At 43.5% G+C, this 21,233-nt stretch overlaps 1 protein-coding gene and 1 long non-coding RNA gene across 3 annotated transcripts in view; one reads left to right on the forward strand and one right to left on the reverse strand.

Annotated features, from left to right (window-relative positions):
- Positions 1-21,233, forward strand: part of LOC132467942 (uncharacterized) — a 696,489-nt gene that overhangs the window by 31,604 nt on the left and 643,652 nt on the right. The gene's annotated exons all lie outside the window — the stretch shown is intronic.
- Positions 1-21,233, reverse strand: part of jak2b (Janus kinase 2b) — a 41,438-nt gene that overhangs the window by 18,878 nt on the left and 1,327 nt on the right. The window contains exons 2-8 of one of the 2 annotated variants that reach the window (XM_060065478.1): positions 19,727-19,965; positions 11,276-11,399; positions 10,770-10,887; positions 8,952-9,097; positions 8,274-8,565; positions 3,627-3,746; positions 883-1,040 (exon numbers count right to left, since the gene is read on the reverse strand). In XM_060065478.1, the coding sequence (XP_059921461.1) occupies positions 883-1,040; positions 3,627-3,746; positions 8,274-8,565; positions 8,952-9,097; positions 10,770-10,887; positions 11,276-11,399; positions 19,727-19,949 (1,181 nt within the window). In that variant the 5' untranslated portion in view covers positions 19,950-19,965. Of the gene's footprint in view, positions 1-882; positions 1,041-3,626; positions 3,750-8,273; positions 8,566-8,951; positions 9,098-10,769; positions 10,888-11,275; positions 11,400-19,726; positions 19,966-21,233 lie in introns of both variants that reach the window. The other variant, XM_060065477.1, reaches the window with a different exon arrangement.

Genomic DNA, 21,233 nt, shown 5'->3' on the forward strand with positions numbered 1-21,233 from the left:
GCTCTTAAAGGGGATGGGAGCTGGCACACTCATTGGTTTGTTGGACGTTACGCCCAAACCACACCTACGGGTAACTAGGCTGCTTCAGACCAACCCTTTTGACACTTGCGCCGCGACGCAAGTGTCATTTATCCGCCTGTAAAATAGCGATAGCGCCGTAGAACCGCCCACAAAGCTACTTGCGCTTTGCGCTTCCCACTTGCGTTTCAGACCGTTAAAATAGGGCCCTAGGGGTGTACGGTGTGAACGGTATAGAAAGTACACAGAATTTGCGCTACAGTATGGATTTCGCCGTTACCGTGAGACCGGTGTGAACGGTAGACGTGTTGTGTGTAACGCGTTACAGAGTAAATAACGCGTCATACAGTAACGTAACTACTTTTTCATGTAAAAATTAACGTTTTTTCGCAACTACTGAAAATACTTTAACGAAACAAAGTTCCTTTTTCAATTTGGCGCAACGTTACTTTTCCCAGGGAAAGATTTGACAGCGATAATGCCTTCTCAGGCAGTATGCTATTGCGCAAGCACGCAGGCGTGCTTGCTACGCGCCTGCTTGCTTGCACAATAGTCCCTTCACAAGCTCTCATTCCACACCATGAGACAGACGCTGGTAGCGTGAAGCTGTATCTGCATCTCTTCCACAGACATCGCTTCCGTAGGCATTTTCCACAGCCAGTCCTTACGACAAAAAAAGCAGATATACTCACTCATATAACCTACGGATTTCTGTTGCGTTTCTGACACTCAAATAATAACCTTAACACCTTACCTACAGCACATTTAAACTAATTGAATAAATATCCTGTTCTGATGAAATATGCATGGGTGTGTGTGCCAGAGCAACGAGGAGGGATAGTCCACGTCCCACTGCAGACTTACGAGATGGGGCCATGGCAGTGGGAGTGGATGGCCTCCATGAGCCTAGGGGGCGCCACCTCCCTGCAGAGGTAGTGGTGTGCGTCTGTGGTAAGCCGGCAGTAGCCGTCGATGAGGGACACGAAGGACAGGGCTTCCGCCAGGTTAGGGAACTCCAGGTCCTGAGACGGGGAGAAACCACAAGCATGAGGAATCCCCATCTACCACCTGCCATCCCCTCATCCCCTTGTAATAACTATACGAGTCCTCTCCTTGACTATCTTCGACTGAATCGAAGATAGTCGTTGGCTTGAGCAGCCTCCATGACTCCAGAGGTTTTTTGCAACAATAATACAAAGAAAACTGTGCAAGTAAAGCCCAGAAACATAGACAAACACAAAGTCACACAAAAGTTATAAAATTCGAAGTTGACGGAGCAAAAAAACAAAACAAACTTATGCCAACCATTTTTAGAGGATATTCCATGCTGGTTGTTGAGCTATGATGGAAAAACTGCTGCGGGCAAAGTTTACCGAAAACTCCTTGACATGATGTAAATTAGTTTGGAACCGAGTAACTGTTCAGCAATGAGGCCTAGCAGGCTCATTTAGTAGTAAGAAGTTGTGAAAATGGCTCTTTTGTTAAAAATAAATAACAGAATATGATTTAATATTCATCATCAATGTTATTTCCAAACACAATATTATAGTCAAAATGTAATACATTGCATATGTCCCTCAAGCCCCTGATATTAATGGACTAAGCAGCGCTTTTCTCCTTTTCTCCTAAAGTATCATCACCAGTGCTGTGTTCCAATATCCATACTTCCATGAGTACACTTAAACGTAGTACACTATCCGCACTCACTAAGTGCGCTAATTTTCAGATGTCAGTGTTTTTCCAAATCGAATACTCTGTGGTGCACTACCCGGAAATTACGATCACGACTGCCGCCGGGGCTCCTCCACGGCAATAACATCCCGCTTTGAACAGTGAACTCTTTACGCCTAGCCGCTATAAAAAGCTATAAAAACTACAAAATGACTTAATTCAGGCTATGTGGAAAATGCGCCGACTTTGGCTCAGCCTGGCTCCGCCCTCTACCGCTACGTAGCTAAGATGGCTGCTGTTGAGTACGAAAAGTGTACATCGATCCACACATCGCGATTTGACCGTTTTGAGTACACCATCCGGGTCCTTTCAGTACACTTATTTTCGCCCAATCTGAATTGGATCGCCCTACGTACTCAAACTAAGGCTAGTAAGTACAGATAGTATGGATATTGGAACACAGCACAGCGCTTGTCAGACCACTGAGACTTTGGTCGGGGAAGTGCATATTGACCAACCGATCTACCTCCTGACCCCTCACGACTCAGTTTGAACACCAGCAGTGGCGAACTTAGCCCTTTGGGGGCTCCAGGCGAACAGTCATTTGGGGGCCCCTGCATCTACCGGTCTAATGTACCTTATATCGCATAATGAGATACTCCATACAAGGGATGAACAAAAGTCATTATCCTTCTTGCATGCAAATGTTAATTATCTATTTACAAATTGAGAATAACATACAAAACAATAAGATTAGTTATGTTGACACATTACACTGACTGTTAACCTTATGTCATCATTTACCTGAGGGTTTCCAGTAGCTCACAGCAGCTATCTGCTGTGACCTACTGGAAACCACTACTGGAAACTATTCCAGCTATCAGTATTTTTCCTGTGCTCTTCAGACCTTTCATGGTTGATTAGATGCATTGCAAGGTTATTCCAGTCTTTAAATCCTTCCTCACTCAGTTGATTTTGTTTTCCAAAAAGGCAACAACAAAAGCAAAAAATACGGTCTGCACTTTCACTGTAGCCTAACCAAGACCTGTTCACCCTCTCACCATTTTTCATTACTATGCAATAGTATGCTTTTGTGAATCTGCGGCCCTTGGGCCAGAGTGCTGGGTCATCCACAAGAATATGTGTGCACCTGCCCAAGACACAGCAGCTTGGGCCAGAGTGCTGGGTCATCCACAGGAATATGTGTCTCGCAGTCATTGTTATCGTTATTGTCATCAATTTCAATAACCGAAGTGGAAGAAGAAGAGTGAGAAATATTCACTACCAGTTGTGCATCATCTCCGTCAGTTTGTTGACACACGTCATTAGCATCGCTGCTGGCTGAGCCAGAGCCACTTGGAATGAAAGGAGCAGTAACGTGACAGCAAACGACGTTGACGGCTGCTCTTGATCCGCCGACGGTCCCGCTGCCACTGCGGTGGCTGAAAAAAGCTGGATAGCTTTGGCAGCTTTGAAAGAAAGTCCTGCCTTTGGTCTTTCTTCTTCTTTTTATGCGACCCGCTTTCGTACGATCGCTTCATGTTTCACTCGATTTATGTCTCACTCGATTTCTCTCTCTCTCTCTTACCGCTTACTGTTTTGAATTTGACATAATTTCTGCATACGCGTGATGAGCGTGATGCGCGCAACATGGAATAGTCCTTGTAGTGCAGACTGAAGGGGGTGCACACGGAAAGATCGTCAAAACATAAGTAATTTGAAATCCTGATGCTACTATTGTGAAGAGATTTTTATAAAAATAATAAATATGGGAACAAAATATATGCATTGGGGCATTTTGGGGGCCCCAAAAACCTTCTATGGGGCCCCAAAAAACCTTCTATGGGGCCCGGGGCTCCAGGCAAATGCCTGGTTTGCCTAATAGTACGGCCCGCCACTGAACACCAGCAGTGTGCGTGTGTGTCTCTTTCTCTTACCCGGCTCTTCCCGTCGTTCTTATTGATGGTGACCACGCGGTTCTCCCCGCCTCCTTCTTTAATGGCCAGTTTGATGCTGATGTCAGTCACGTCTGGGAAGTCACAAAGGATCTGCATCTCCTGCTGGGAAACAATACAGGCCGCATCAATTCAGAAGACAAAAACATATCTCGGGCTTGCATATGGCAATAGAATAACTTTGATGATAATGGATAGAATCTGCTTTGATAATAACGATTATCTAATACAGGGGTCCTGTGTAGCTCCAATGATAGGACATGGCATTCAAATCGCTCAGGTTAGGGTTTAAATTACCATAGGGGCTACTCATGCTAAGAATGCATGCACTGGTATGGTATATGGTATTATAAGACTTAAGAGTGTTTAATACTGATCCTGCTGATGCTGATAACGAACAAATTCAGACCTTCTAAACTAACTGGTCAAAACGCTGAAATATAGGCCCATTAAAGCCTGATTAAAGCTGCTTAAAGGGGACCTATTAGGCTTTTTCGACTGTTATGACCTATAAACGTTGTTATAATGATTGATAGTCATGTTTAACCATACTAAAGTGTCAAATAATGACGTACATGCATTTCAACGTATTCCCTGCTGACAGTCTGGGGTGGCTGTGCAGAGCGCTAAACACTCGGGACAATGATTGCGATTCACTTGTTCACGTTTCCGGGAAACATCAACGTAGACGTACTCCTGCCACGCCCCCATATGCCTGGTCAAATCTGCCCGCGCGCGCGCTCCAAGGAAGGTAACCAATCACAACGGAGTTGGGTTGGCAGGAGGGGGGCGAGGGGGCGGAGAAGGACGAAACGGAGCGTTGACAGAGAAGGCTGAAAGCGCCAACGTTTATAGGTCATAAAAGTCGAAAAGCATAATAGGTCCCCTTTAAGGTACTCCCTTTGAGAATTGAGCGCACTTCCCTTACTGGTTATTTATCAGAAAAATTGATTAATCTAACCAATAAGGGAGGGGCTGCCCTAATTGGTCAGAAATTAGCTGAGCAGAGGTCTAAACCTAAATGGTCTCATACAGAGGCGCAGGTGCAGTAAACCACAACAGGTATTCTTACTCACAAATAGCTCACGAGTATTGTACATTTAGATGCTTCACTAATGCATCTTCCTTTACCTAAATGTGTTTTGACATTTATTTTGAGAGTTAGCTATCTGGTCAAAACACACAGGCATGTCATCCAATTCTGTTGCTGATCAAAATTATTCAGGGAGGATAGAGGAAGAAAACAAAGATGATTAAAGGTATAATATGTATTTCTGCCACTAAGAGTCGCTTAAACAAAACATAACAAAGACGTTGTTTGATGCAGCGTGAAGTAGCGTGGGAACACGAAAATTGTGGCCTTCACCCCCCAGTTAAAAAGTTATCCAGTGTGACTCAGGCAGAAATCATGTTCACGGACGAGTTAATGCATTAAGTTTAATTGACTTTACGTTTAGTCACGTTGTGTCATTACCTTCCAATGAAATAGCCGCAAGTAACCCAATTGATGGGAGACGACCAAATAGCCTAAGTAAGAACAAAAACACAACGTGGCCAAACCTCTTAACAGCACACAACAACAGACTGAAAAAATCCAGGGACCCACACAGGTCAAGCGTTTATCAATCAAATTACAAATCATCAATCACAACCCATGGATATTAAAATGATGATTAGAAAGAACCTGGAGCCTAGATGATTTAGGGTGCACTCACACTAGGCCATCTGGCCGTGGCCATTTTCACACCTAACCGTGCTCAAATCTGCCAGTATGAGTGTGGCCAGTCTGGCCAGGCCAGGCCAACTTGGCCACTTGGGAGAGGTGTGCTGCTACGGTACGGGCCGCCACGGTACAGATGCTAATGAGCCGACACGCGCACACGCACGGCTACGCAACCTGAGCTGGATGACGTATCGTCCATGCGTCGACCATGAACATAATAAAGGCGACGAGCCTTCTTTCCCATTAAACGGTAAACATGGCGTCAAGCGATTCAACTGTTGGTTCACGTTGGTCCCATAGAGAAGTCGAAAAAGTACTCGAAAGAACCAGCAGTGAGAGTGGGCTCTATCTGAGAACGGCTCCAAATAAGCAACAGACTCAGCAAAGTGTGAACTGTGTTCTCTGTGTTGTTAAAACTCTGACTGGCGGCAGACTTTATTATGGTCCATGCAGCGGACGCTTGGTGATGACGTGTTACGACGTGATGACGTATGTACAAGAGCCTACCATGGCTAGGCCACAGTAGCGACGGCCAACGGCCACGGCCAGATGGCCTAGTGTGAGTGCAGGCCAGAGTACAATGGGGCCAGTTGAGCACGGTTAGGTGTGAAAACGGCCAACGGCCACGGCCAGATGGCCTAGTGTGAGTGCACCCTTAAAGACCCACTGCTGCGGTTCGCGCTGCTACACACATGCTTTTTTTAAATCTCACAAATGTCATTCAGTTTGACAAGCCCATGCAGCTGTTCAATCAACGGTACAATGTACTTTTCATTCCTTATGGATATTTTAAGGAAACAACATAAATAACCAGCTCAGAGAGGGCGTGTATATAGTTTCAATTCTTCACTTACAAGCTCAACCAGGAGGTCCAGCTACAGGACCTTCTATTCCACATTGAACTATGTTGGCATTCAAGTGCTACAGCTGCAATGGTTTTGCCATGCAACACTTTGGTTATGCCATTTAGAGACATCCTTTGGAAGTTACCCTCGCTCCTCTTCCATTGCGGTTTGTTTCACATAAAGCAGAAGGAAATAGCAGGGAGTAGCCTGGTCTTATGACGTTATAGACACTTAAATAGATTCAAATACACGACAAGTATAGGACTAGCCTTATAGGCACAACAAAATGAAACACGAAGAAGGGGAGATAAGCGCGCTCTCCTGTGCAATAAAGGCTGGTTATTATCCTATAACCGAGATCAATGAAACGGGCTGTACTTTTATGCTTAATTGCAGCTTACCTTTATTGAGACTCGGGGCGATTTAAAGGAATTACGTTAATGCGGAGCATTAGCTGTCTCAGTGACTGAACCTAACACGACGCGGCTTGTCCACAATTCGTCTTGTGCACACTACTTTTGGGTCACAGGATTGGCTCCTGTAATTGTAAAAACGAAATGCTTAGCGGCGCGCAGCACACCCTATTAAATGGCCAGCAGCTGCGTCGCTACTGTGGCTAGGCCACAGTAGCGACGGCCAACGGCCACGGCCAGATGGCCTAGTGTGAGTGCAGGCCAGAGTACAATGGGGCCAGTTGAGCACGGTTAGGTGTGAAAACGGCCAACGGCCACGGCCAGATGGCCTAGTGTGAGTGCACCCTTAAAGACCCACTGCTGCGGTTCGCACTGCTACACACATGCTTTTTTTAAATCTCACAAATGTCATTCAGTTTGACAAGCCCATGAAGCTGTTCAATCAACGGTACAATGTACTTTTCATTCCTTATGGATATTTTAAGGAAACAACATAAATAACCAGCTCAGAGAGGGCGTGTATATAGTTTCAATTCTTCACTTACAAGCTCAACCAGGAGGTCCAGCTACAGGACCTTCTATTCCACATTGAACTATGTTGGCATTCAAGTGCTACAGCTGCAATTGTTTTGCCATGCAACACTTTGGTTATGCCATTTAGAGACATCCTTTGGAAGTTACCCTCGCTCCTCTTCCATTGCGGTTTGTTTCACATAAAGCAGAAGGAAATAGCAGGGAGTAGCCTGGTCTTATGACGTTATAGACACTTAAATAGATTCAAATACACGACAAGTATAGGACTAGCCTTATAGGCACAACAAAATGAAACACGAAGAAGGGGAGATAAGTGCGCTCTCCTGTGCAATAAAGGCTGGTTATTATCCTATAACCGAGATCAATGAAACGGGCTGTACTTTTATGCTTAATTGCAGCTTACCTTTATTGAGACTCGGGGCGATTTAAAGGAATTACGTTAATGCGGAGCAATAGCTGTCTCAGTGACTGAACCTAACACGACGCGGCTTGTCCACAATTCGTCTTGTGCACACTACTTTTGGGTCACAGGATTGGCTCCTGTAATTGTAAAAACGAAATGCTTAGCGGCGCGCAGCACACCCTATTAAATGGCCAGCAGCTGCGTCGATGCGTCCACTTAGTGGTGTTACACTAAGTGTATACACGCTGTATGGCGGCGCCCGTGAGGTGCTCTTATTGGAAACGAAAGGTGGTCGGTACATTCAGGTTGTGCTGCGGCAGTAGGGCTGTTCAAGAGCGTGTGAAGAAAAGAATTGGAATTAATACGAAAGCCGGATTGCAGAAAAAGGCAAAAAATAACATCATCACCAGATTTGGCCGTTCCGTGAGCATAACTGAACGGCATAACTGAAAGGATTCCCTGATTGGTTCAGGAAATCAATCTTGCCTGTCAATAACGTTCTGCACACACAGTGTTATCTTAGCTCCACCACAGGCTCTGCTCCTTTCTGCCCCCTCTCTCCCTCCCCTCCAGCACTACAGAGTACCGACCTGCGCGCGCTCGCTCTCTCTCTCTCTCTCTCTCTCTCTCTCTCTCTCTCTCTCTCTCTCTCTCTCTCTCTCTCTCTCTCTCTCTCTCTCTCCTCCAGCAGCAGCGCTACACAGCACCCACCTGCTCCGTGTCCTTGCTCTTCTCCCGGCACCAGCGGATGCCGCTGTCGGCCGCCACCAGGATGGTGAGGCCAGCTCCGGAGGGCTCCTGCAGTTGGAAGGTCTCCGTGTAGAAGGCCGCCTCCAGGCTCTCCAGGCTGATCAGGTACTTGAGCTTGAGGTCGCGTGCCGAGGCCCTGCACTGGCTGAACTGCTGGATGAAACGCTTGAAGCGGAAGCGGATGCGCTTGCGCGTCACAAAGTTGCAGCCCTGGATCTGAGACCTCATGTTCTTGGGCAGGAAGGACTTGTAGCTGTTTGGGGGGGGGGGGGGGGGGTAGGCAAAGAGCAGGGAGTGTTACATCAACCCAGCACGCAAAAGCATCAAAAAGCAAGCCCTTACCCAAACCACCTTTTTATTAACACTGTAAACAACCTCTTGACTGAAATAAGCAGCTAAAGTTTTAAAAAGGAAGGATATGGATCCCCACCATGACTTCTGATGTGACAGCAATGTGTTGAGAAATATTTCTATTAACAAGGGCGGCTGGATTAGGATGTCAATAGCGGTACATTTTTTGGAAATTAACATTGGGTAATGGGCTGTTTTAAAAAGAACGCTTAAAAAATGACATCGTGCAGAGCGACAGCATGGATGTTGAGCAGAGGGCCTGATGGCTACATGCTGGGGCTTTAATACCTTAACGTGTGATATATGTCGAGTGGCGACAGGTGTCTCTCCTTGGAGGTCCTCATCATGTCCAGCACGGCCAGGCCTAGACATTCTTCCTGAGCCTCGTGGGAGCAGGACACCGGCACCACACCGCTGACAAAATCACTTTTCCACTGCAAGCACCCAAACACATTATTGATTAGATTTATGAAGATTTTATTTCATTTTTCACAGTGGCCTAAATGCTCTCCAGATGACGAGCCCGATCCGCTGAATTATTATTGTCTCATCACTATTTGGGCTGAACGATTTGTGACAATAATCGAATTGCGATTATTTTGACCAATACTGCGATTTGCGATTTAATGTTTTAATAATTTATTAAGTTTCTTATGTTGTGTACTTTCAGTGTAAATCCTTGCATAGGTCAAGATTAAACGTTTTACTTCTCATTTTCTTTACTTTAGATTAGAGTTAAAAATACAAATAATTGGCGAAGAGTTGCATTGAGAATAATTTCGTTATTGTTCAATGTTATTGCAAGTGCCTGAATCCGAGAGTGAGGGCATCTGGTTAATTAGGGAAGAGCCAGATGAATCGATGAGAGTGCAGGTCTCTGTTTTAGGACAATCCTTTCTTATTCATAACAATCGACTCCCCAAATCGCCACTAGCTGTGGCCCGAGATGGGGTTGTAGCAAGCGGAGAGGTAAGACAGGGGGATTATAGAACAGGACAGAAAGCAAAAGTTAGGAGAAAGACAGATTGAGAGAGGAAGCACAACAAGGATAACGTAATCTCCAATAGAGAACAACAACAAAATCAAAACATGGTGCTGGAAGGAGAGTGACCAAAAAACAAAGAGGTCCAAAGAAAACTGTGAGCAGGATGAAGTGGAGAAGGGAGGATGGAGGAGGGAGATGGAGGAAGCGGGATGAGGAAGGACGATGAAAGGAGGGAGGAGGGAAGGAGGAGGGAGGGAGGGAAGGAAGGAGGGAGGGAGGGGGAGGTAGGGAAGGAGCCAGTAGATTAAATGGCTTAATGGCAGCAAAGAAAGAGCAAAAGCCTGAGCATACAGAGCCTATTTGCTCTGTGTCCGCAGTTCAACGGGAGGGCATCTTCCTAAGCCTTAAGACTCCAGGCTAATGCCCGGGGTCATCCGTCCTTAGAATGAGCCCGACCAGGCTAGACAAAAGCCCAGGGCCACCTCCAGCCCTCCTGGCTGAGAGCTTAGAATCGTGCTCACAGTAGTAGTTGCATATTTGATAAATTTTATATGCATACGTATGCATGAGCCTATGAGAATCCTACAATATTTTTTGGTACTATTTTGTTTTGTCTAATATAGTATTTATTTAATAGGATTGAATATGTCTAAGGCTCATGTAGGAGTAGACTCCAGTAGGCCACGTTTGACACATGCAGGGATGTTTTTAGTTGTTTTGATAAAGAGGTTACGCATTAGTTCCTTCCTATGCATTCCCTTTAAAAAGACTGATCCGACCATTTCACCATCTCACCTTTGGGTCAAAAAACAAACAGGCAAAATCTGCTGAGCTGCTTATCATTAGATAGCCTTTTCCAAATAAGGGCCCGTATCGCTGTCCATGGGCAACGGTTTCACCAATGCAGAGGGAGGACTCGGTGACACAAGGACAATGTGGCACCCAGATACAGCCTAATTCATTAGGTACATTTAAGACACGATGTGTGCTTAGCGGCCTACAGGGTCTGTGCTGAAGAGCCAAAACAGCGCACATGTTCCCCAGCCGTGAGTCGATTAGCATATCCAATCACACTCCAGCATGTCATTCACCATGGACGCCTGGGTCTGTTTGGGTTTTACCTGAGAGAAGAGGTACGCCATGACCGAGTCATCCAGCACAGCGCTCTCAGACCCCTTTGAGAGTCCGTAGCGATAGGCCCGCGACCCACCACCACAGTACCAGTTGGGAAAGTAGAACCTGCAGAACAACAACACAACAAGCGTCACTGAAGCCCATATACAACAGACATGTCACGGTGGAACAGTTTCAGCATTCGCCACTTTAGGTCATGCGTTTATGGAATATAACTTGTGAACAAGCATCGAACTACAGGCGCAAAGACTAGCTTCAACCCATTAATGAATTAATGGTTGCAACGGCGGTCGGAAGAATCCTTCGTAGAATGAAACATTAGACACCCTGATATGAAGGCATCTTCATGGTTATGTTTCTGGTGCCAAAAGTGTTGCATGTGTGAGGAACATAACTATGACATAATGACAAATGGTTCGGAATCATCCGGACAGCACCGACAGAGATGAGCAACGTGCCACAGATAAGGCGCGCCGCGGTAAACGTGGGCTACCTTATCTTAAACGATATGTCCTTTGAGGCCGCTCCGTCCAGCTGGAAGACGTGACTGGGTGGGAACCACAAGGCCTCCTGCTCGCAGAAGAGGCCGAAGAGGCTGGAGTACAGCGGGGACACACCTGGAAGGCATGGAGACAACACGATGACAGCTGAGTTACAGTGGTACTGCACAAACACGCTGCCATCTGGCTACACCGTCACGGTGGGTTCGTCCAAACAAGAAAAAAATGTGGGTTAACTTTAGGGTAAGCCGAAAGCCATGCAGTGCAACACTTGTGTTTATCTAGTGACAGTCTAATGATGGTTTTGCAATGGGTGATTAAGTTACACACTTTGGTCTAACTTATAATGCAGTGTTTCTTTGGTACCTTTTGATTTTACTTAAACCTTTAATTCCATAGTCAAATTAAATGTCAACACAAGAGGCCTTGCCCTGGAGTCACTCCGAGTCCTTTCACATAATAGGTGAAGGAAAGGCCAATGAAGTAGAACCCAAATATAAATTGTTCTTGGCTTGTTTAATGTCATCATCACATCGTTGTGGCCCATGGTAATGGACCTGTGGGAACCTAAACAACGCCTGTTTTACCTGCTTATACAGGGCAAGACTAAATAAAGGTTGACAGACAGGGAACCAGAGGGAGAGCCTGTCCAGCAGGCGTAACAGGAACAGCTCAGCCCTCCAGAGGTGAACTGTGGCACTTCACACCTTCCAGTCAAGTGTGTATTTGGTAAACAAACTAAGATCCAATTTTCGGCGAGGGACCCTTAAAAACCAGCGACAAAAGAGACAATATTCCAGTTGCAATGATATGATTTTACTGTAAACTTCTTTATGACCCACAAACCTCTCTACCCAAAACACAACTGCTCACTACTGCTAGAGATGCATCGATCAGATTATTTCAGATCGTGATTTGTTTTACGTGTCATCAGCCGATGCGATAGCTATCACTGATTTTCTATTTACACAGAAATATAGGTAAAACATTTTCATAAATTCCTTTTAAACTGCATCCAGGTTTATAAACCCAGTGTGACCTCACAGACCCTGCATAAAACGTATTACTAATGGAATATATTCTAGATAATTTTATAGCAATATAATACAACTTTTTACATTATTTTATAATTTTCTAGCCTATAGGCTTTGCAGTTCATATTTATTTGCATTCTTGGAACAAAATAGTACAAAAATCGTGTATTAACTGTATTAACTGAATGTATTAACTGTTCAACAAATGTAAACTGCATTGGTGATGTCCAAGATTCCTACTTATTGCCTGCTGTGATGGGGCGTAGACTTATATAATTTATTATGATGATGGGGCTTTCACTTAAGGCTGCAGGTGTCATAAATATTCAAGTCGTAATAGCTTATACATTTTTAAGGGAAATATTACGCATTCAAATGATGATTAGAAGGATGAAAAAAATACCTTCTGCTGTGACAGGAGACATATACTTCCCTCCCCAATCTTTTTAACTTATCTTATATATATCCAAAATAGAACACAAAAGCCTTAGTTTGGCCAGTCCAGCCAAACGCAAGTGGAATATTAAACAATTTAGGAAGCGCATACAGTTTCATAGCTAAATATAGGCGGCCTATAGCCTGGTTCTACCAGACTCTCGTACTTCACTTCATTTCATTTCATTTGTACAGAGAGTCTGGACCTAATCAATTGACAAACGTTAACTCACTTGAAGGCGGGTGTCTGTTGAAGTTTAAAATGATTGGATCTGCCCAGTGCCACTCTGGATCTGCCATAACCAATCGCTAACGTTTGGTTGTGACGTATGTCATGCGCCGGGAATCACGCGCAGGCTGTACACAAACCAAACACCTTGCGCGTCTGCACGAAAATGTCCGTCAATGACAGCTGCAGGTTTTGTTCGTCGAATTTAATTTATCAGGGAAAAATTGCACATTGTAAATCAACTACCGACCTACAACAACAACTCAAACTGGCGTACGACTTTATCGTCATTGTTCTCAGACACGCCCTCTGTTCGCTGATTGGCGGCCACTGTGGCGGCACCAGAAAACCAAATTACATACAGCAGGTCCAGACCTAGTACTGAAGGGAAATTAAAATTGAGCGGAAGTACTTAGGCGGGCGGAGCCAGGCTAGGCGGCCTATGTCACTACTTGGAAATCTGAAAGTTTTTTATTTTTGCACAACCAAAAAACTTTGACTGAAAACCATGCCAAGGAGGATGTTTCCAAGTCAAGACTGTTGCAACGCTTTGGTTACGCCCTTTATAAACCTAATAAGGAGAGTATTTTTTGAGTCACTTTTTTAAGTGGATCAGAAGGTTAATCACGTGTGTTAAGTGCTTACATAGGCCGACACTGATCGGGGGCCGGGCAATCAATGCATCACTAGTGGTCTGCTATCCAGTATAGTGAACATGTGGTCTCTATCACAGAATAGTGAACATCTGGTCCTCTATCACAGTACAATGAACATGTGGTCTATCACAGTATAGTGAACATCTGGTCTCTATCACAGTATCATGAGAACATCAGGTCTCTATCACAGCATAATGAACATCTGGTCTATCACAGTATAATGAACATCTGGTCTATCTCATTATAATGAACATCTGATCTATCACAGTATAATGAAAATCTGGTATAGCACAGTATATAGTGAACATCTGGTCTCTATCACAGTATAGAGAACATCTGGTCTATATCACAGTATAGAGAACATCTGGTATAGCACAGTAAGTGAACATCTGGTCTCTATCACAGTATAGTGAACATCTGGTTTCTATCACAGTATGGTGAACATCTGGTATAGCACAGTATAGTGAACATCTTGTTTCTATCACAGTATGGTGAACATCTGGTCTCTATCAAAGTATAGGGAACACCTGGATCTATCACAGCACAATGAACATCTGGTTTCTATCACAGTACAATGAAGTATTTCCCACAGCTTAAGGAGTGGGACAGTGCCTCTGCTAAACGACTGACCGCTTCCACAAACAAATTGACTTTTCGGCATATGGAGACATTGCGCCTCCATTCATGTCAGCATCGACATTCAATTGGACATAAAATATAACCTTTTATTAGCCTAATAAACTACAATAGAGGCTAATATCCTAAACCGTAATTACTATAATGCATCTTTGGAAATCAAACAGTGTCTAGTCTCTAGGGGAGACACAGCTTTCCGCAATGTCTGATTATGCAGATTCAGACCATGACACAACCCTCTTCGATAACGACAATCTAGAAGGGTTAGACTGATAAAAAATGGAGATGTCTACATGTGAATGAAGCGTTTCAGCTTATAGAAGAAGTTAACCACCACTCTGTTTTGCAGAACAGCGAAAATGCACAAACGAGTACCGACAGAGGTAATCATTATCATTTCCCCAGCTGGGAGTGTAATTTTACTGTGAGTTTGGGCATAATTCCTGCTTGTTGTGATTCATGCGCTCTCGTGTCCTTAAGCACACAATGTCTGCATCCAAGCGAAGTAAAGCAGGGAAAAAAAGGTTTATCTTACCCATGGTTAATAGACAATGTAAGCCAAATGCAATTGATGTATTAGAAAGTCCTGTAGGCAAGATCTATAGCACGATCAGAGCTATCATTTGAGTGCAATTTGTAAAAATAAAGTATCCATCATGTATTAGTAGGGGTGTGACGAGATCTCGTGCCACGAGATCTAGGGCTGGGCGATAAACCGATTTTATCGATTAATTTGAGTGTGTAGCTCACGTCGACTTGTTCAAATGAAAATCGGTTTTCTCTTCAACATCCGCAAACGCTTCCCTCTCAGCTCCCGTAGTTTGGAATGGGCTCAGCCCTCCCCCCGCACAGAGCGCGCATTTACCAAAGTGATACACAAATATGGCGGCGAGTTTGACAAGTTGTATACCACAATTTATTCATATATGTATATATGTGTATCTATTTTGAGGTAAACATAATTCATTTGAAATATATCTGTGTGGTTTAATAATTCGTCGATCTGTTGGTAATTCGTCGATCTTTTGGTAATGCCTCGGGGCTCCAGTAGGGGGATCGCACTCCTCTTCCTCATTCAATACAGACGAGTGAAGGAAAGAGCTGCGTGCGTGTGTTTTTCCTCATTCTTCTCCCGTTACTATTCCCTTTCTTAAGGTAATTATTACCGTTTGCAAAACACTGTATATTTATGACCAGTGTTGAAAGTTTGAATGTTATGTTGGCACTTTATCAGAAGTCCTCTTATCATTAGAAATATTTTATGTTTACAGAAATATTTTATTTTATATTTTATATATTTTACATTTTATGTTAGGTTACACTGTTTACAATGGCAGGGCCTGCCATAATGCTTTTTTATGTAAATCGATTTAAATCGGAAATCTGATTTTTTATGAAAAAATCGGGGATTTTTATTTTAGGCCATATCGCCCAGCCCTAACGAGATCTCGCGAGATTAAACTCGACGATATTACCCGTTGCGTTAAAGATCTGTCTCGCGAGATTTGTGATTTATCCAAACTTCTATTTGTCGCCTGTGGGGGCAGTAATGCGCCTTTGCTACATCTAGCATGCCAGAACCTAAAGAAGGAGAAGGAATAGAAGAGGAGGGGAAGCAGGGGAAGCATCGAAAGCAGCCATAAGCTGTGTTCGAAATCGTTCCCTATCACGGATATAGTGTACTATATAGGGTGCTCGCCATTTTGTAGTGGTGTTCGAATTCTCAGTGGTTAATTTCATGCACTATATAGTGCACTTAAAATACCCAAAATTTGGAGAGACGCCGAGATCGTTTAATGGCCTGTGGCATGTGCCACCGCGACCACTGACATACCATGGCATATGCCGTTCTGGAACGGTAACTGCCGTTCTGAAACGGTAACTGCCGTTCTGAAACGGTAACTGCCGTCGCGACCACTGACATACCATGGCATATGCCGTTCTGGAACGGTAACTGCCGTTCTGAAACGGTAACTGCCGTTCTGAAACGGTAATGCCATGGCATATGCCTTTCTGGAACGGTAACTACCGTTCTGAAACGGTAACTGCCGTTCAGGTGGAACGGTAACTGCAGTTCCCAACAATGGTATGTGACACCAGCATAACTCCTCCGTATAATTTCAAGACAGGTATTGCCATAAATGTAAAGGTATATATATTTGGTATTTATTGACACAATATCACAACATAACGCCGTAAATAAAGGGATTTACACGTTTCTCTCGTCCGTGCTGTTGTTATGATATTTCCGATCTGTTTGTTGTTGCTTTTGTAATGACAGATGCTTTTGAAAACAGCCGGACTTGCTCCGGTGACGGTAGTTATAGCCTAGCCTTCTAGGTGGCCATAGAGCTATAGTCTATTGCTTTGTTCCAATATCCATACTATCCGCAGTCATTATACTTTATTTTAGTATGACTTCTTTTAGTAGGCCTACGTAGTGCGTTGCAATTAAGATCAGGGCGAAAGGAAGTGTAGTGAAAGGACCCGGATGGTATACTCAAACGGTCAAACCGATGAGTGTGGATTGATGTACACCTTTCGTGCTCCACGGCAGCGATCTAATAGCTACGTAGCTGAAGAGGCGGAGCCAGGCTGAGCCAACGTCGGCGCATTTTCTTTAATAGGTCCATGCATTTTCCACGTATCCTGCATTAATGGAGTCATTTTGTTGTTTTAATAGCTTTATAACTACTATGTGTAAAGAGTTCACCGTTCAAAGCGAGATGTTTATTGCGGTTGCGATCGTAGTTTCCGGTTAGTGCACCAGAGCCAGGTCCCTATAGGGGTGGCACTGTAGGCTATGGCTAGACAGTCATCCATTTTTCCACTCGTGTTTTATCAAGATGTTCTAGTAGCGTAGCCTATAATAAAGCCTATACTGTATGACTGCTTCAGCTCATAACTATTCAATAGGCCAAATATTAAGTTTTGCATTTGTTGTTATTGGTGTTTAACCAAATAATTTAAGCAGGCCTATAGGTTCCTATCATTTAACCCTGATCCAGTGTCATAAACCTTTCTATATCGACATGATCCAGTGGTATCATGGCATACAGGCCAAAAGTTTTTCCGCTGGCAAGCCAATTATGTTAATCGGAAGTTCCATTTCCTACTGGAACCACCGTTTTTCCGCTGGCATGCCACTCATGGAAAATGGTAATTACCAGTTTCTACTGGCACCTACCGTTTTTCCGCTGGCATGCCACTCATGGAAAATGGTAATTACCAGTTTCTACTGGCACCTACCGTTTTTCCGCTGGCATGCCACTCATGGAAAATGGTAATTACCAGTTTCTACTGGCACCTACCGTTTTTCCGATAGCATGCCACTCATGGAAAATGGTAATTACCAGTTTCTACTGGCACCTACCGTTTGCCAGTAGATATTCATTTCCTGTGTTATTTGCCCGTTCATACACACATACCACTCATGATTCACAGCTACTCAATCATTCTTATAAAAACGGTAGGTGCCAGTAGAAACTGGTAATTACCATTTTCCATGAGTGGCATGCCAGCGGAAAAACGGTAGGTGCCAGTAGAAACTGGTAATTACCATTTTCCATGAGTGGCATGCCAGCGGAAAAACGGTGGTTCCAGTAGGAAATGGAACTTCCGATTAACATAATTGGCTTGCCAGCGGAAAAACTTTTGGCCTGTATGCCATGATACCACTGGATCATGTCGATATAGAAAGGTTTATGACACTGGATCAGGGTTAAATGATAGGAACCTATAGGCCTGCTTAAATTATTTGGTTAAACACCAATAACAACAAATGCAAAACTTAATATTTGGCCTATTGAATAGTTATGAGCTGAAGCAGTCATACAGTATAGGCTTTATTATAGGCTACGCTACTAGAACATCTTGATAAAACACGAGTGGAAAAATGGATGACTGTCTAGCCATAGCCTACAGTGCCACCCCTATAGGGACCTGGCTCTGGTGCACTAACCGGAAACTACGATCGCAACCGCAATAAACATCTCGCTTTGAACGGTGAACTCTTTACACATAGTAGTTATAAAGCTATTAAAACAACAAAATGACTCCATTAATGCAGGATACGTGGAAAATGCATGGACCTATTAAAGAAAATGCGCCGACGTTGGCTCAGCCTGGCTCCGCCTCTTCAGCTACGTAGCTATTAGATCGCTGCCGTGGAGCACGAAAGGTGTACATCAATCCACACTCATCGGTTTGACCGTTTGAGTATACCATCCGGGTCCTTTCACTACACTTCCTTTCGCCCTGATCTTAATTGCAACGCACTACGTAGGCCTACTAAAAGAAGTCATACTAAAATAAAGTATAATGACTGCGGATAGTATGGATATTGGAACAAAGCAATAGACTATAGCTCTATGGCCACCTAGAAGGCTAGGCTATAACTACCGTCACCGGAGCAAGTCCGGCTGTTTTCAAAAGCATCTGTCATTACAAAAGCAACAACAAACAGATCGGAAATATCATAACAACAGCACGGACGAGAGAAACGTGTAAATCCCTTTATTTACGGCGTTATGTTGTGATATTGTGTCAATAAATACCAAATATATATACCTTTACATTTATGGCAATACCTGTCTTGAAATTATACGGAGGAGTTATGCTGGTGTCACATACCATTGTTGGGAACTGCAGTTACCGTTCCACCTGAACGGCAGTTACCGTTTCAGAACGGTAGTTACCGTTCCAGAAAGGCATATGCCATGGCATTACCGTTTCAGAACGGTAGTTACCGTTTCAGAACGGCAGTTACCGTTTCAGAACGGCAGTTACCGTTCCAGAACGGCATATGCCATGGTATGTCAGTGGTCGCGACGGCAGTTACCGTTTCAGAACGGCAGTTACCGTTCCAGAACGGCATATGCCATGGTATGTCAGTGGTCGCGGTGGCACATGCCACAGGCCAATAAACGATCTCGGCCCTACTGAAAATTTGAGTGTACATGCGATGTAGCCTACATGTTACTCCCGTATACCACAATGCAATGCGGTCGTGTTTTTCCGGAGGAGAAGAAGAGGATGAATAACCGCGAAAACGAATACATTTAATCAAAGTACATTTTGGCTACTTTGATTTGGTTTTGCACATAATATTGTTTGCAATTGAAAAAAAGAAAATTATTTAATTTAATTTATTTTAATTTAACTTTTATAAATGTTAGTTTTAGTTTCAATTTCATGCATGTAAAGAGTTATAATAAAACATTTCAAAATGCATGTGCGACTTGGTTAAATAAAAGTCTGTTGGTCCAGTCATATAATTTGTCTATAACGTGACAAATTATGTGTATCACAGTAACGTGAACATTTGGTCTATCACAGTAAAGTGAACATCTGGTCTATCACAGTAAAGTGAACATCTGGTCTATCAGAGTATAGTGAACATCTGGTCTATCACACATCTGGAGGGCTTGTGAACATCTGGAAGGCTTCTCTCACCACATGTCTTGGCTGCCTGTATGCAGAGCTCCTCCGCCAGGTAGTGGCCGGGTGGGAAGGTGAGGGGGCCGTCTCTCTCTCCCAGGGGCCCGCTGTGGTAGAGGTGAAGTCTGAGGGCCACAGCGGTTACTGTGGGCTCCTGGCTGTCCAGGTGGGCCGTCCCGTTGAGGTGGACCGGGAGCCGGACGGGGCTTGGCATGTCCATGGCTGAGATACAGGCCATCCACAGACAGCAGAACCTTCCAGAAGAGCCAAGTCACAGTGGATTGTTGAGAGGGTTTAAAATCAAATAGTAAATACAGCAGTAAATAGCACATCAAACATACGGATAACTTTGCAGTAATGATTGTGTAATTATATATATATAAATATATAGGGATTAGGGTGTTCTGAGCCTAATCGGTCGATCACTCTTTAGAAATAGGCAGACCTATTTCTAAAGATACTAAGCTAGTCATTTGAAATTTTGCAGTTGGATACTAGCAAATAATCTATCAAAATATTTTTTCCAAGTACTCTACCCTAGGTTGAACAACTCCATGTCCAAAAATATCTATAAACATCGGTGGAAATTTTGAGCAGTCCTTAATGAACAGAAAAGGGGCTATCAGCTCACAGTTTTATTATAGGCTTTTCATCATGTAAGCACCTATGGGCTTCATAAGGGATGTGCTGTTGATTTGAGCCTAAGCATACAAATATCCCACACCACGCTTATCTAAAAGGAGGCTTGCATAAAAGAAGAACAGGAGACACATTGTGTCTAGATAACAACTCTCACACACAGTATAAAAATAAAAACAAAACAATTTGCAGAACTAGGCTACTCCAAAGAGTCAGTTCAAAAGTCCCTAACCATCTTCTACTGACAAGCTTAAAAGCTTCATCAAATCTTTGACTGTTTTGAATGATGGCATGGCAGACACTCACCCAATCTACTACAATATTTGAGTTTGGATACAATCTAGAGCCAAATAAATATATAGACATGGATATGTCAAGAATTGCCTGAAAAGGATAAGAAACTGTAGGTGAATGAAAAGCATTCTAATGCTGCTTATTGGGCGATAACATGTTTGTTGTATACACCTGTGTAGTACTGGAGTTGGAGGTCTTTTTATTTATTTATAGTTTGATATTTTGAAAGTTGTACAGCAATGCAGTGTGGTAACCCTTTTAAACAGGAAAACCAAGTTGTGCACCAATGAAAGTTTCTCAAAGGCTATTGTCGCCATATAAAAAAAAATAGCGTATACAACTTTTACACAATCCACTGGTATCTTCACCATATTATAAATATATGGAAGCCATATTTGCTTTTATTAGATGAGTTATAAAGCCTTATTTTTGAATTACCCATTATTTTGGATAAGAAACTAAAGAAATGTAGCAATGGTTAAAAAAAGGGGGTTTCCTGAATGGCTATGTCTGATATTACATGCATGTTTTTTTAATCAAATTATATGTGAAATGCAATCCTTTGAATGGATTTAGTCTAGTGTGAAGT

Source organism: Gadus macrocephalus, chromosome 11, assembly GCF_031168955.1.
Source record: "Gadus macrocephalus chromosome 11, ASM3116895v1".
In the NCBI taxonomy this organism is placed as follows: Eukaryota; Metazoa; Chordata; class Actinopteri; order Gadiformes; family Gadidae; genus Gadus; species Gadus macrocephalus.